Source organism: Penicillium malachiteum, assembly GCF_028827825.1.
Source record: "Penicillium malachiteum strain IBT 17515 chromosome Unknown utg000002l:1.0-8849297.0:1.0-8852440.0, whole genome shotgun sequence".
In the NCBI taxonomy this organism is placed as follows: Eukaryota; Fungi; Ascomycota; class Eurotiomycetes; order Eurotiales; family Aspergillaceae; genus Penicillium; species Penicillium malachiteum.
Genome location: NW_026643095.1, coordinates 8340315 through 8353796, shown reverse-complemented (window position 1 = coordinate 8353796; position 13482 = coordinate 8340315). Strand labels below are relative to the sequence as shown.

General features: G+C 45.2%; 2 protein-coding genes across 2 annotated transcripts; one reads left to right on the top strand and one right to left on the bottom strand.

Moving 5' to 3' along the window:
- Positions 1-5969: 5969 nt before the first annotated feature.
- N7483_006110 (FAD-dependent oxidoreductase) lies at positions 5970-8667 on the top strand (the record flags this gene model as incomplete). The annotated part of the gene is made up of 5 exons (XM_057089547.1): positions 5970-6274; positions 6342-6616; positions 6689-7059; positions 7139-7884; positions 7938-8667. 5 exons carry the CDS (start codon positions 5970-5972, stop codon positions 8665-8667), a joined length of 2427 nt encoding a protein of 808 aa, XP_056949376.1.
- A 524-nt stretch (positions 8668-9191) lies between these two features.
- Positions 9192-13142, bottom strand: N7483_006109 (serine/threonine-protein kinase; the record flags this gene model as incomplete). The annotated part of the gene is made up of 6 exons (XM_057089546.1): positions 9192-9424; positions 9475-9789; positions 9841-11681; positions 11732-11787; positions 11844-12459; positions 12520-13142. The coding sequence occupies 6 exons, from the start codon at positions 13140-13142 to the stop codon at positions 9192-9194; spliced, it is 3684 nt and encodes a 1227-aa protein (XP_056949375.1).
- Positions 13143-13482: the final 340 nt, after the last annotated feature.

Sequence of the window (13482 nt, the reverse complement as noted above, 5' to 3'; positions counted from 1 at the left end):
TCTTTCTATCGATTTTGTCTTTTGATTAATTGCAGAGGGGCCCAAACTCTTGGGGCGGGGAAGTCGGGGGTTTCTTCTGCATGTTTGCAGGTTTGCAGGTTTGCATTCTGCAGATGGTGCAGGTGATATCAGTGGTTATTTGAAATACAGCAATCCAAGTCTCATCGGGTAGGAAAGCTGCATTCTTACCAATGATTACCCTATTGATGCATATCCAGACCTTAGCGTTCGAGGTTTCGGCTTCATGCATCACACCCCTCACCACCCTCTTCTTTTTTGATTTTTATTTCACTCTTTTTTTTCTTATCTGCCCCTGCGATGCAACCTACGCACTTCACATCGCAGGGTGCGCCACATACTTTTTTTTACAATTTCGGGCGGCTATTTGATCATTTTCAACTCCTGCGTTAAGGTTTGGTTTACTGCAGCTTTTGTTTTCTTTTTCCCCTTCTTTCCCGCGCGCATGGCTATGTTTCTCCAACATCTTACATTACGAGGAAGGCAATCTCTTTTAAAGCCCTTGAATTTTCCGCATGTCCTTGACAAAAGATGGTCGGCTGTGTCAATTTTCGTTGTTTTTCAGCTGTTTCGTTCATCTCTTTATCTTTTTTCTTTTGCGTATGTCTTCAAGTTTTGCATGTCTGCTTTTTATACTGGGATAGGCTGTCTGATCACTCTTTGTTTTTCGCGTTTTGAGCTATATTTCGTCGGCTAAGTGCTTTCGGAGCTTCGACCGGATAATCCATTCGATCTCTGCGTTTACAATTTCTCCTCGGTTTGAATCCACTAGTCACAATATTGTAATCTATAGTGTAATCTGTGTAAGTGAATCAGTACTAGTATCTAGGAATGTGGATTGAGATCTAATCTTGATATAGATCTAATCTCATTTATACCATGCAGAGTATCCGACAGATCTATGATGACGGCCCGAACCATACTCGGTAACTAGTACCTGCAAAAGCAGATCCAATAATCTTCACCCCAGATTCCAGAATGCAATAGATGGAGCTAAGATTAGATCCTCCCGCGATAAGCGGCAGCGGCAGATTTACCAGATCCGCGTCGATGAGATGCCGATACGATTGCGGGGACCGGGAAGATTCAGCCCTGTCCGAGTCATATGATCCGAGCCGAGTCATTTAAATGTAGTCAGATTTGCCACTGCACCACTACTATTAATACAATCATGTTAGTATTTGTTTCAGATGTTTGATTATGCTGGTACTAAAGTGTTGCTGTTTATTGTATGTTCAATTTCTTACCTAGGGTTACTGCTCTAGTCCGTATCAATTTGATTAGTGTGCTGTCTTCCGCTGCAGTTCCTACAATAGAGATATTATAGTGAGATCACCTAAATGGAATTACAACACTTGAGATTTATTTGTATGGACCCCGATCTTCACGTTATTACTAGTATTTCTTTGATACAAAAAGCACAGGCTACTTTTATATGATAACTTCAATACGGAGGTCGATCCCAAAAGTTCTTGCCAGAAATTATAATTTCTTTTTCTTAATAAATTACTGCCCCTGTACGTAGGGTGTATAGCTCGCTGTATGTAGGGTGTATCACCGTGTTAAATACTAGTCTAAATATTGCCTAGGGTAATTCGGCTGCTATGGAACACGCAGCGTTAACTACCCCGCAGATTTAATCCTCATTCTTCTCAGGTTATTATCTTTTTATCCAGAGATGAAGACAGATATTGGGCAACGTGCTATTATAGTAGCCCTAAAGAACCTAGGGTGGACTACTAGACATGTGAGCGATTACCTTAATATTCCACGACGTACGGTCGACGCTATATGGCAGCGTGCGTTAGAACGAGGCTTTCAGCCGAATCAACCACAGCTTAATATTTCAGATGAAATGTTAGCCGATAAGCTACGTTCTGGACGCCCATCTAAGCAAACAGAGGAGCTTAAAACACAACTTGTGACCAAAATCCGTGTAGATCGCTACGGGCGTGAGAAAACATGTGAGCAATTAGCATTGGAAATAGCATGTGAAGAAGGTATGTTGTTATTTGATATGTTATTTGATATGTTATTTGATATGTTATTTGATATGTTATTTGTTAATATTTACTAATACTAGGTGTTCAAATATCAAAGACAACAGTCTGGCGTGTGCTACAGAAAATTGGCCTGCGAAAGACGAAGCCTACACGCAAGCCAGGCTAGCAGCTGAGGCGAAAAAAACAACGCTTGGAATGGTGTTTAAAACATGCACATTGGACTATTGAGGACTGGAAGAATGTTATTTGGACTGATGAGACTGCTGTAGTTCCACTACACCGTCGGGGTGGATATCGAGTTTGGAGAAATTCAAAAGAACGATTCATCCGAAGCTGTATTCGTGAACGTTGGAAGGGCTCATCTGAATTTATGTTCTGGGGTGCTTTCTCTTATGATCAGAAGGGTCCATGTCATTGCTGGGTACCTGAAACATCTGCCGAAAAGCGTGAATCAGAAGAAAAGATTGCTGAATGGAACGCTGAATTAGAGCCTATTATGCGTGCTGAATGGGAGCTTAATTCAGGCGTACGTCGCTTAGGGCTACGGAACAAACCTGGAAAACCACCCCAATGGAAATGGAATCAGATGACTGGAAAGCTTGCACGAAATTCAAAAGGTGGAATCGATTGGTATCGATATAATACCGTGATTCTAGGGCCTAAATTAGTCCCATTTGCGCTTAAATGTGCTCAACTTCGGCCGAGAACAGTGGTCCAAGAAGATAAAGCCCCTGCTCACTCGCATCATTATCAACAACGAATATTTGATATAGCAGGGGTCCAGCGTATGCTTTGGCCTGGAAATTCACCTGATCTCAACATGATTGAGCCTGCATGGCCTTGGATGAAAAGATATACTACAAAGAAGGGCGCCCCTAAATCACGTAAGGAAGGGATCAAAGTTTGGGAGGCTGCGTGGCGTGATCTACCTCAAGCACAAGGTCAGGCTTGGATTGAGCGTATCCCATGGCATATACAGCAAGTAATTAGACTAGAAGGGGGTAATGAGTACTGCGAGGGACGTGATAAAACAGGTGAAATGATAGCTCCTAGTGGAATTTCAGGTGATAATATGAACAGTGACAGCGACGGCGATAGCAACGGCGACAATGATAGCGACAGCGACAATGATAGCGACAGCGAAAGCGGGTGGGAAGATATGTGATATTTAGTGTATGTAACGTGCTATATTTGGTACATATTTCGGTTTATATTTCGGTTGAATTTACAACTCAATTTCAGTATATATTTCGATATTTACTATATCTAGAACAGCGTGTAAATTATTAAGAAAAAGAAATTATAATTTCTGGCAAGAACTTTTGGGACCGACCTCCGTAGATATCAGTACTATGCGTCACATGATAATATGGCCAAGTCCGTGTTTAGATCAGACCACTTCAAGTTGAGAGCTGCCTTCAAAGTAGATCTCGGGATGTATATTCATTATCTTGTCTTAAATTGATCAACTGGTAAATAAGGTCAGACTCGAACTTGAAGTGGGTATGATTTAACCTGGTAACTAACTTGAATACTATGCAGTTGGTTGTCGTCTCGAGTCAATCATACTAGGAACATTTGAATAATAAACTTCAAATGTTGAATGCACCAGCACCATGTATCCAATTGATACACATGTACTGATATCCATATCCGAATTCTCCATCTTGAGCTCCGAGTCGGCAGTAATCTGTGCACATATACAAGATGTCTTTAATATAACCTTGGAACACGAAAATCTCCGGCCTCCTTCGTCCTCTACTTCATACTACTACTAATACTTTTGTCTATTGACCACAACCCAGAAACTTGAAGTACTTAGTATTTCCAGTATTTGATCTATGGTTTCCCAGAACGATGGTTAATACATTGAGCATTTGAGTAATCAACCATCATTATGTATGTATGCAGCCTGAGATGAGGTATGCAGATTAAGTCTCAGGCTCCAAGTCTTCATGGGATACCTACATAAGAAGCAAATGTTAAGAGAGAACCTTGAAATTCTCCTGGTTGGACTACATTTTTGAACTTCAAATGTTGAAGTCGACAACATTGAAACCTTAGACGTCGAGTTTTATTTTCTATAAATAATGGGACTTCCTTGAGTTTGGTATAATTTATTCTTTATTGCATTCATATGCTCAGTCGTAAGCAGACATTACCTACGTGCATGTATATGCCAGGTAATGTACCAGGTCCACATTAATTGACGCGTTTGGCGATTATATCTATACCGCATGTGCAAAGGTACATCAGAGCTTCACCAGTGAGTGGACTTAGGATTAGTGGATTAGTTCCAAGATTATGGCTGATATTTCCATGTTCTTGGCTTGTTAAAAAGAAAATATTCTATTTATTCCAGATATCTCAGCTGCTTATTATTATATCTGTACATACCTCTAGGGCTGAAATTGTTCTTATTTTAATTGATATCCATCTGAACTTGAAATTCACATGTATAGTATCTACATATCTGATTATCACTGGCATCATGGTGACGTTGGATCCATAAAACCTTTTTTCCCACATGCACAAAATTTATACCTATCGCTAGCCAGCCTTATATACTTCACCGTTTTCTTTACCTCTTCATTTTTGTTCTTATGAATAGTAAAATAAAATTAACTCATCTTTCACATTGATTGTCAGCCTTATTCTTTCAAATGTTTAAATGTTGATGATAATACTTAGGGATAATCTCATTGTGTTGAGATCGGCACAATACCATTCAACCGGGTAAAAGACCGCGCTAGATGCCACCTGGGCAACTTTTAAAGCCACGCATCAAAAGTCCAAGCCACTCCAATTCATCTCGGGCTTTATTCCATATAGGATCGGATACGCCTCCGTACGAATGTAATCCGTAGACCACGTTGACAATCTCGCTAAATGAGAACTTTAGTCGTGGTACCCATAATAGGGGGGAGACAGCTGCGGCACCGCCCTTCACTCCCGAGCCATATTCTCTGGGACTTTTTAGAACTTTCCGCTTTAGTGCTCACACCTTGCCGCTTTTTGCTCACTGAGTATATCTGAGCATAGGTATATGTACCCGGATCTAATTAGTTATCAAAAATAACCGCTTCCAAGGTTACTAATTAAGCGCAGGAATAGCCCGGTAGGAGAAAGGACCAAAAAAAGAATTGCCAGTAGCAGTGGCCGTGAGTCGAACACGGGACTTCAAGATTTGCAATCTTACACTCTAGCCAACTGAGTTACCACTGCTGGTTGATACCCTTCAATTTGGGTTCGTCGTATAAACTAGGTAAGGCTCTATCTGTTATGTGAGTTGCTCCCAAGGTTCCCGATGCTCCAGCGCTTACCCACGACTGTCACATGACTTATGACCGCTCAGGGTATTTGACACTATGGTAGTAACCTTGGAACTACTCAGTGAGCACGATGATCCAGTGCACCTCTCTAAAAGCGGCAATCATCCGAGTCCAAGAAAGGAAATTCAATTTTTTGGGCTCTAGAATATGATTATTTTAATTTATACTTGCATGTGCACTTGAATTTGGCCCCCAGAACAGCCCCGAAATACAATAAAGTGCGACCCAATAAAATCGTGGTAGTATTAGCGACACGGCCAATAAAGTACTCTTGTGAAGGAAGGATTCCACAATTGTAGTGGCTTAATGTATATCCATTGGAGGGTGGACACGGATGAGCTAGTTCAACGATGTGGTTGGTTAAACCGTGTAAACAAAACAGGAAAGATATTCATCGATGCGTGTCCTGAGCAAGGTCCACTCTAGCAAGGCTTGACAAGTCAACTTCCGTGAATGACTGTTTCCTCGTGTGCTTATATGCTGACCCTGTTTTAAATATTGCTTACTTTCCACATTCTTCCAAGTTCTTTGTTTTCATCGCGATTGCTAACAATACCCATTCATCCTGTTCGCGTATTCGAGTTCATTGAGAAACTTGAACTTGAACTTGAACAATATGGCTGAAACAAAGCCAAAGAACTTCCGTGTCATCATCGTTGGTGGATCGATTGCCGGCCTCACCTTGGCACATTGCCTAGTACACCATGGTATTGACTTTGTCGTACTAGAGGGACGCGATGAAATTGCTCCACAGGAAGGTGCATCGATTAGTATCTATGCCAATGCGTCTCTGGCGGTCGATCAGCTCGGGATATTAGATGATATCCTGGCAGAGGTTGAGCCGCTTGAGTATGTATACAATTGGTCTGACAAGGGGAAACTTCTGTCATATCTGACTACCCCTGGTTTATCAGAGTTGAAGTAAGTTGCACGTTTCCAACCTTCAAGTTTGCTCCAGACAAGGCTCAATTCTGACTGTTTGATATAGCCATGGATATATCAATGCGTTCTTGGAGCGTCGCAAGATCCTCCAGATCTTCTATAAGCATCTTGGAGATAGACAAAATTCAGTGCTTACCAGCAAAAGAGTCACTCGAGTTGAGCATACGGACACGCATGTTGTGGCTCATTGTGAAGATGGTTCTTCATTCCAGGGAGACATCGTCATCGGTGCTGATGGCGTGAGAAGCAAGATCAGATCGGAGATGTGGGACCATATGGACACTCGTGGACTCCAGAAGGAAGCTCAAAAAGAGCGTGAGCGTATGTCAATACTCGAGCAATCGAAGCATCAAGCACTCTTCCGACCTTGTTCGACGGTCTGACTTTTTCTAGGCATGACCTGCGAGTACGATTGTCTCTTCGGAATTGCATCTCCGGTACCAGGACTCAAGGTGCCAGATATCCATCGTACATATGGTGAGGGCTGGTGTATCCTTACAGTTGCTGGCAAGCATGACGCGGTCTACTTCTTCCTTTTCACGAAGCTCGATCGCAAATACAAGAGCCATGAAATCCCTCGTTTTAATCATGCTGAAATGGACCAGCATGCCGCTCCATATCTGGATCGACTTGTCAGTGATAAGATACGCTTCTCTGAGGTCTACAAGCGTGCTGAGACTCGTAACTGGGTACCATTGGAGGAGGCTCTTTACGAAAATTGGTCCACTGATCGATTCGCATGCGTGGGTGATGCATCTCATAAGGTATGTCTCGCAGAGTGACAGAAAACCCAGTGCGGAGTTTAGTTGAAAAGATTGGAACTTCACTAATGCAAATGGTTAGATGACTCCTAATGCTGGTTTTGGTGCCAATTCAGCCATCGAAAGTTCTGTGGCCCTGACCAACAGCATTGCCTCCATGCTTAAGGAGCACCCCGAGCCTAAAACTGAGGACATTGACCGTACCTTCAAGGAATGGGAAACTGCTCGTAAAGAGCGACTCATCCCTACTTGGGACATAGCCGCCATGCTGTGTCGACTGGAGACCCAGGCCAGTCTAAAATTTAGGATATTGAAGTATCTCATCCAGCCCATGACCACATTAACACAGAGGGGCACGACAGATGGCATTGCCGGTGGTGAGGCTGTCTCATGTCTTCCATTCCCAGAAAGATCCTTTAAGGGCCTAGTACCGTGGAAGTGCCATGATAATCTGTCCTCCATCGTCAAAGAAAAGACCTGGCAGCGGGTTCTGGCTGGTCTTTCTCTTCTTGGATTCACTGGCCTTGCGTTTGTAACAATGGTGCCTGCAGTGATGAAAGTGATCCCACAGATGGAGGAGATTGCCAAATTGGGAAGCTGGACAACTAGCACTGGTGGAATCGTCAATCTTCAGCCTCCCCTTTTCAACCTGAAGACGCTGGATGAGCTCGTCCGACCTATGATTACATTCTTCCTTCCCGCTATCACAGGCTCAGATGTACTATCCAGGGCTCAAGTATTGCCTTTCATCAACGATGTCAACGGCGTCGTCGCAATTTGGTCGCTAGAGAGCTACCGCAAAGTGCACACACTCCCTGCACCATTACTGTAAGCTCACCCAATTCCCACCAAAAGCAATCATCATACTAACAAAGCCCCAGTCCCATCTTAATGGGTGCACTGTCTCAGTTAGGAGGAATAGGTGTATTCGGACCAGTCTACTACTTCTTCCAATACCTCCAAGTCTCCCTCTTAGAAACCGCATTCGCCAACTACCGCGAAACCGAGCCCACAACAACATACACCCTCCTCTTCGCTTCGCTAGCAGGACAATATATCCCCTGTCTAACAAGTTTCTTCGCACCAGCCCTCGAAAGCCGCAAATGGTGGAACGCATTATGGCAAATATACCCAATTACAGTTCCCCTCCTCCAACTCCCATTGAACACTCTTCTGAACCCCAAGAGCGAAGGATCCGCCGAACCAAAGGCCCGAATTCAGAATCGTCAGAAGAGTCTCACCGCTGTCCGCGTTGCATATGGATCTATTGCTACAGTTTCAGCCCTCGGATTCCTCTATTCGCGCTACACTGCCCCAGCTGGATCATCTGCGCTTAGTATTTTCTGGCCTGGATTGATGAATTCTGGATCCTCGTTTGAGGGAGACATTGCTTGGTTTTTCAAGTGGGATCAGATTATTTCTACGGGAGCGGGATTCACCTGGTTGGCTCTGAGGTTCCGCGAGTTGAAAAGATCGGGTGCTGAGTTTTCCTGGTGGAAGGGTATAACAGGTTTGGTTGGAACTACCTGTGCGTTTGGACCGGGAGCTGCATTTGCGCTTGGGTGGGGATTGAAGGAGGAGTTGGTTTATAAGGTTGGATTGAGGGAGTAATTACCAGACCATATAGATGTGGAGGTTTTTTGTTTTCTTTAGTCTAGCATGTGTTGATAGACTTGTTTCTACCTGATAATGGATTGTGAATAGAGTTGTTACGAACTGTTTGAATTGATTTCAACTAACTACATCGATTGAACTGTCCGACTCCACGAGAGAGCCGGATTAGACAAATAGTAGATTAACTGACACGATGATTATGCATTACGCCGCAATTGGTGTTCAAGCATTAAACCACGAAATTTGACACGACAAAAGAAGAGTGGCAGGTAAAGAGAGAGGAAACTGATTTTGAATAGGCTCTTCAGGCCAGAAACGAATGTTTGGGTGGGTTGATGGAAGACAGAAAACGAATGACCATGACTCGCAGAGTCGGGGATTTGATAGAGAAAAGGTAGTTGGGCGACAGAGTCGAGAGAATTGAAATAGATGCGATTGTTGTGGGCAGGGCTGGAACGCAGCAATGCGGAAGAAATGAACGAAAGACTATGGTGAGCGATATGAGGGGATTTCGTTGAGAATTAGGCATTAGGGATTGTTTCAAGTACTCGAGTCATCTTCTTCGCTCGAGCGGGATCTTCGACGACGAAACCACGGGCCGTCATCATCATGTTCACGGTATCGACGACCTTGTTGAAAGAAGAAGCGGCGCCGCGAACTTGCTTGAATCGTACAAGACTCAAGTTCGCTTGACGTCCGTGCTCGAGAACAGTGTAGAATTCAGCAGTGAAAGCAACTTCACGGAGTCGAAGGACTATTTTTCATTAGTATCATGAAGTTGAAAGCTAGGTTTGAGACACATACAGTTAGACTCTGCAACACGACCATAGACAATACTGTTAGCCTTGTCCATGCGCACGCCCTCCATTCCATAATCTTCCCACTCGCGAAGAAGTCTGTAGAGCTCTTTGCGGCCCTTGATTTTGCTGGTGTTTAATGCAATCACTCGAGATACTGGCTTGATCTGGAAGACGCGAGCAAACCAGTTCTGACTGGCGAGCGAACGGCGTCTCTGGTTAAAGGGATTCTGTGGATCATGGGCTTCGAAAGAACTATCAGAATCGGGAGAGCCCTTGCAAAGGAGCTCGGAGTTGCGGATATCCTTGGGTTCGAATTGTCCTTGGATTGGTCTTAGTGGATGGGCCATACAGTTGAGGGTGTTGAACATACCAGCTCCAGGGGGAGGAACTGTCTTGCTTGGCTTCCTGGGCATAAGCTTCTTGAGAGCACCACCGAATCGCTCCATAGAGGACTTTCGGGTCGGCACTGGTTCTCTCTCTTGGTCGGTTTTGGTTGGTGATGATAGATCCTGTGGAGGGTGTACGATTACTGTGCCATTGCTGGGGATAATGGGTTGTGGGTTGTCCTTGGGTGGAACGGCGGGAGTTGGATCCGAGATCTGAGACCGATGCTTGAACCAGGACCATTTCTTGGTATCACCTGCCTTCTTTGGGGATCCTGGAACTTCATCAATGGGATCGAGACTACTTTCCATTCGACTCTGACGGGAACTAGCTGAGAATGCTCGAATGGGATCCATCGTCTTGTGGGAGTCAAGTTCTCCAATTTGGTTCTTCTTTCGAATCATCAGTGGCTTAACCTCTTCCATGGAGCGGAGAGAGCTGTGAGGTACCATCCGAATAGTTGCTTTATTATCGCTTTGGCGAGTTGTGTGACGAAGCTTCGGCTTGCGCTTGGGACTGACTTCCTCATTCCCACGAACAGGGCTAGCGCACTCTTCACTAATGACAGGCAATGAAGAATCTCGAGGTGTTGTGATGAAAGGATCCACGAATTGCGGTTTTTGTTCACCCAATCCGTGCGTAGCATGCGTTGCTTGGTCCTCTTCAATGAGTCGGTCTAGGTGGCCAATCACGCCAGAAAGATGGGCTGAGATATTATCATTTCGACCCATGCTATGCTCTACGAGCTTGCGTCGGGTCTGTGTTAGTTCCTGGAAACCATAAGAGCGACTGGACTCCCGAGTAGGGAAGGTCTTGTATTGCACCGAAGAGCTCTGTGGTTTTTCGGTCGCTTCTGGGCTGGCAATGGAGACAGGCGTCGCAGGAGTCTCATACCCCACTTCAGTACAGGTACTGGCAGTGCGCATCGTAACAGAGCTTCCATTGAATGCCTCTTCACATATCTGGCTTAGCTCGTTGGAGACCTTCCGGGTATCTTCATTCCAGAACAGATCCATGCTGCGGCCTCGGCACACTGGGTCTATTCTTTGCGCCTTGTTGGCGCCAGGTCGAACCACCATTGGTTGAGCTGGGAGAGGGGGACTGCTGGGCATATCCGGAATGGAAATACCTTGCGCGATCGTCTGCAAGCTGGCAGTGCTGGGAGATCGCTTCAATTCGGATTGCTGATTAGCTGCAGTCTTTCGACGCTTCGGCTTGGTGGATCCTTGGGACCGATTGCGAGTGTGTTGGAAGGAAACATTTCGATGATAGCTCATAGAGCGAGTAGATAATCCTGGAGCACGAGAGCTAGAGTGGGGTACCTTGGATGACTGGAATGACTTCATCGAGTTGGGCTTATGCTTTCTCTTTTGAAGAACGCTAAATGGCGAGTTTTCCAAATCATTTTCATTTTCATCTTCAGGCTCTGCCTCTTCCACAATGGATGGAGGAGGGTTGATCACGGGAGTGATCTCGCCCTGCTCAGGGATCTCTGGGACTGCCCTGTGGATGGTAATTTGTGCATACTTGGCCTCGGCAGCCATTCCTTTTTGCTTTGGAGACTTGAATGGGTCGTAGCTTTCCACACTGGCAGAAGACATGGGCTCTTGGACATTGGCAATTCGACGATGTAAGTCCTTGATAAGAGAACGTCTGCTCGAGTTGTTGCCCATGTTTGGACTTCGGCCTCTGCGAGCCTTGCCGCCAGTCTTTGAGATGTGGTGGTAATCACTTGCAGAGTATTCCAATGGCTGTCCCTGGTAGTTCTCAAGCTGTTCATCTCTGAACTTAACAAGAGCATTGTAGAACATTCTCTCGTGAGTGGGCCTTTGATTATTGTTAGCAGGATAATTAAGGTGTTGAGGGATTTGACTCACTCAAGTGACATCACTCTGTTCATGAGAGCATCAGGCTGCACACCATGCCATAGGGTCTGTAGATTCCGCAAAATGTCCATATCTATCTCCTGGCGGCTAACCACAGGCTCACCACAGTCTTTGATTGACAAAGGGGAGGAGGTCCAATGTAGTAGTCAGCCATCGCATTGTGGAGTTTTTCATATTTGGTCAACAAAGGATGTGTCCAAATCTCCGCCATTGGGATACGATCTTCAGGGCGCTTCTGCAAGATCCTGGTGATAAGGTTGGCTGCCTCGTCGCTTAGCTCTGATGGGATCTTGTAGTCACCCTTCTTCACAAGGCGTAAAGTATTTCCCAAATCACCACCATCAAATGGCAGATAACCAGTGAGCAGAGCAAAAAGAATAATTCCGCAGCTCCACATATCAGCCCTGTCTCCCCTGTATCTGCGACCGTAGATGATCTCGGGCGCGGCATAGTGTGGACTTCCACATGAAGTGTTCAGCCAATGACCTGCCGGTTGCAAAGCAGCCATTCCAAAATCTGCAAGTTTCACATTGTGATTTGCATCCAGCAAAATATTTTCTGGTTTTAAGTCGCGGTGACAGATATTGAATCGATGGCAGTATCCCAGTCCGGCGATGATCTGACGAAACAATCGAACGGCTTCTTCTTCGGGGAGTGGACCGTTCTGGGAGACATAATCAAAAAGTTCACCACCTTCGACGTATTCAAGGACAAGGTACCTGTGTCATATGGTAAATAATTAGTGAACTCATTCAAATGGCACCATTCCTTATACTCACAGCTCTCCACGATTCTCCCAGACGTCATAAAGACTGATAACATTTGAATGTTCGATTAATTTCATAATCACAACTTCACGTTCAATCCCACATGGCATTTGTCGAGCATTCGAAAGTCCTGAGAAGTTTCCCATATTCCGATCCATAGCCGCAATACTTTCGCTCTGTACCATCGCAGCCGATTTCTTTGAGACGATCTTGATAGCTGCAGTCTGTCCTGTGACTGCATGCTTGGCCAGTCTCACACGACCCGTTGCACCCTTCCCCAGTGTTTTTCCAAGCCGCCATGGCCCCACATGAGTCTTTCGTTTTCCTTTGTTGGAGAGGAGTGAGGTTGTCGAAATTACTGAGTTGCGGGCAGACTCCGTTTGCCAATCTGTGACCACGGACAAGCGTTGGTTCTCCTTTTCACGAGGGGTTGGGGTCATCATAACCATGGACATTCGGTCTGGTGTCTTGAGCTGGTCGATTTCTTCAACATGCACACGCGGTGTCTCAACCTTGGGTGATCGAGCATAGTTGATGCGGCTTGATGCATCTGTCAAAGGCTGACGCCTCCGCTGAGGGTCATCCACGTCCCACATTATCTGATCCATGTCGATCTGTGAAGCTCTCGTAGTCATCGCGATTGAATGGAGTTTTTTGGGTAGTGAATGGTTTGTTTCTGGGATTAGTCGAAACTGAAATCTGGGTTAGACATTGGACATAAACAAACCCCGCATCTGGTTTCTCACATTCAGGAGGATAGAAGAACAACTTGGATACTCACTAAGTGCGAGTGGGAGGTGGAAAGTTTGTGTAAAGATCGGCTAGTTCCACGTTTGGAACAATAAAGAGTGACTGTGTTCGATTAAGTCGACATAGAGGGGTCGAAAAGAAAGTGCGCAACTTGGGAGCTGTCTACCCAGTGCAAGAGGAGCCAACACGAGGAACGAAGGAATTGGGATGTTGGCTGAAGAGGAC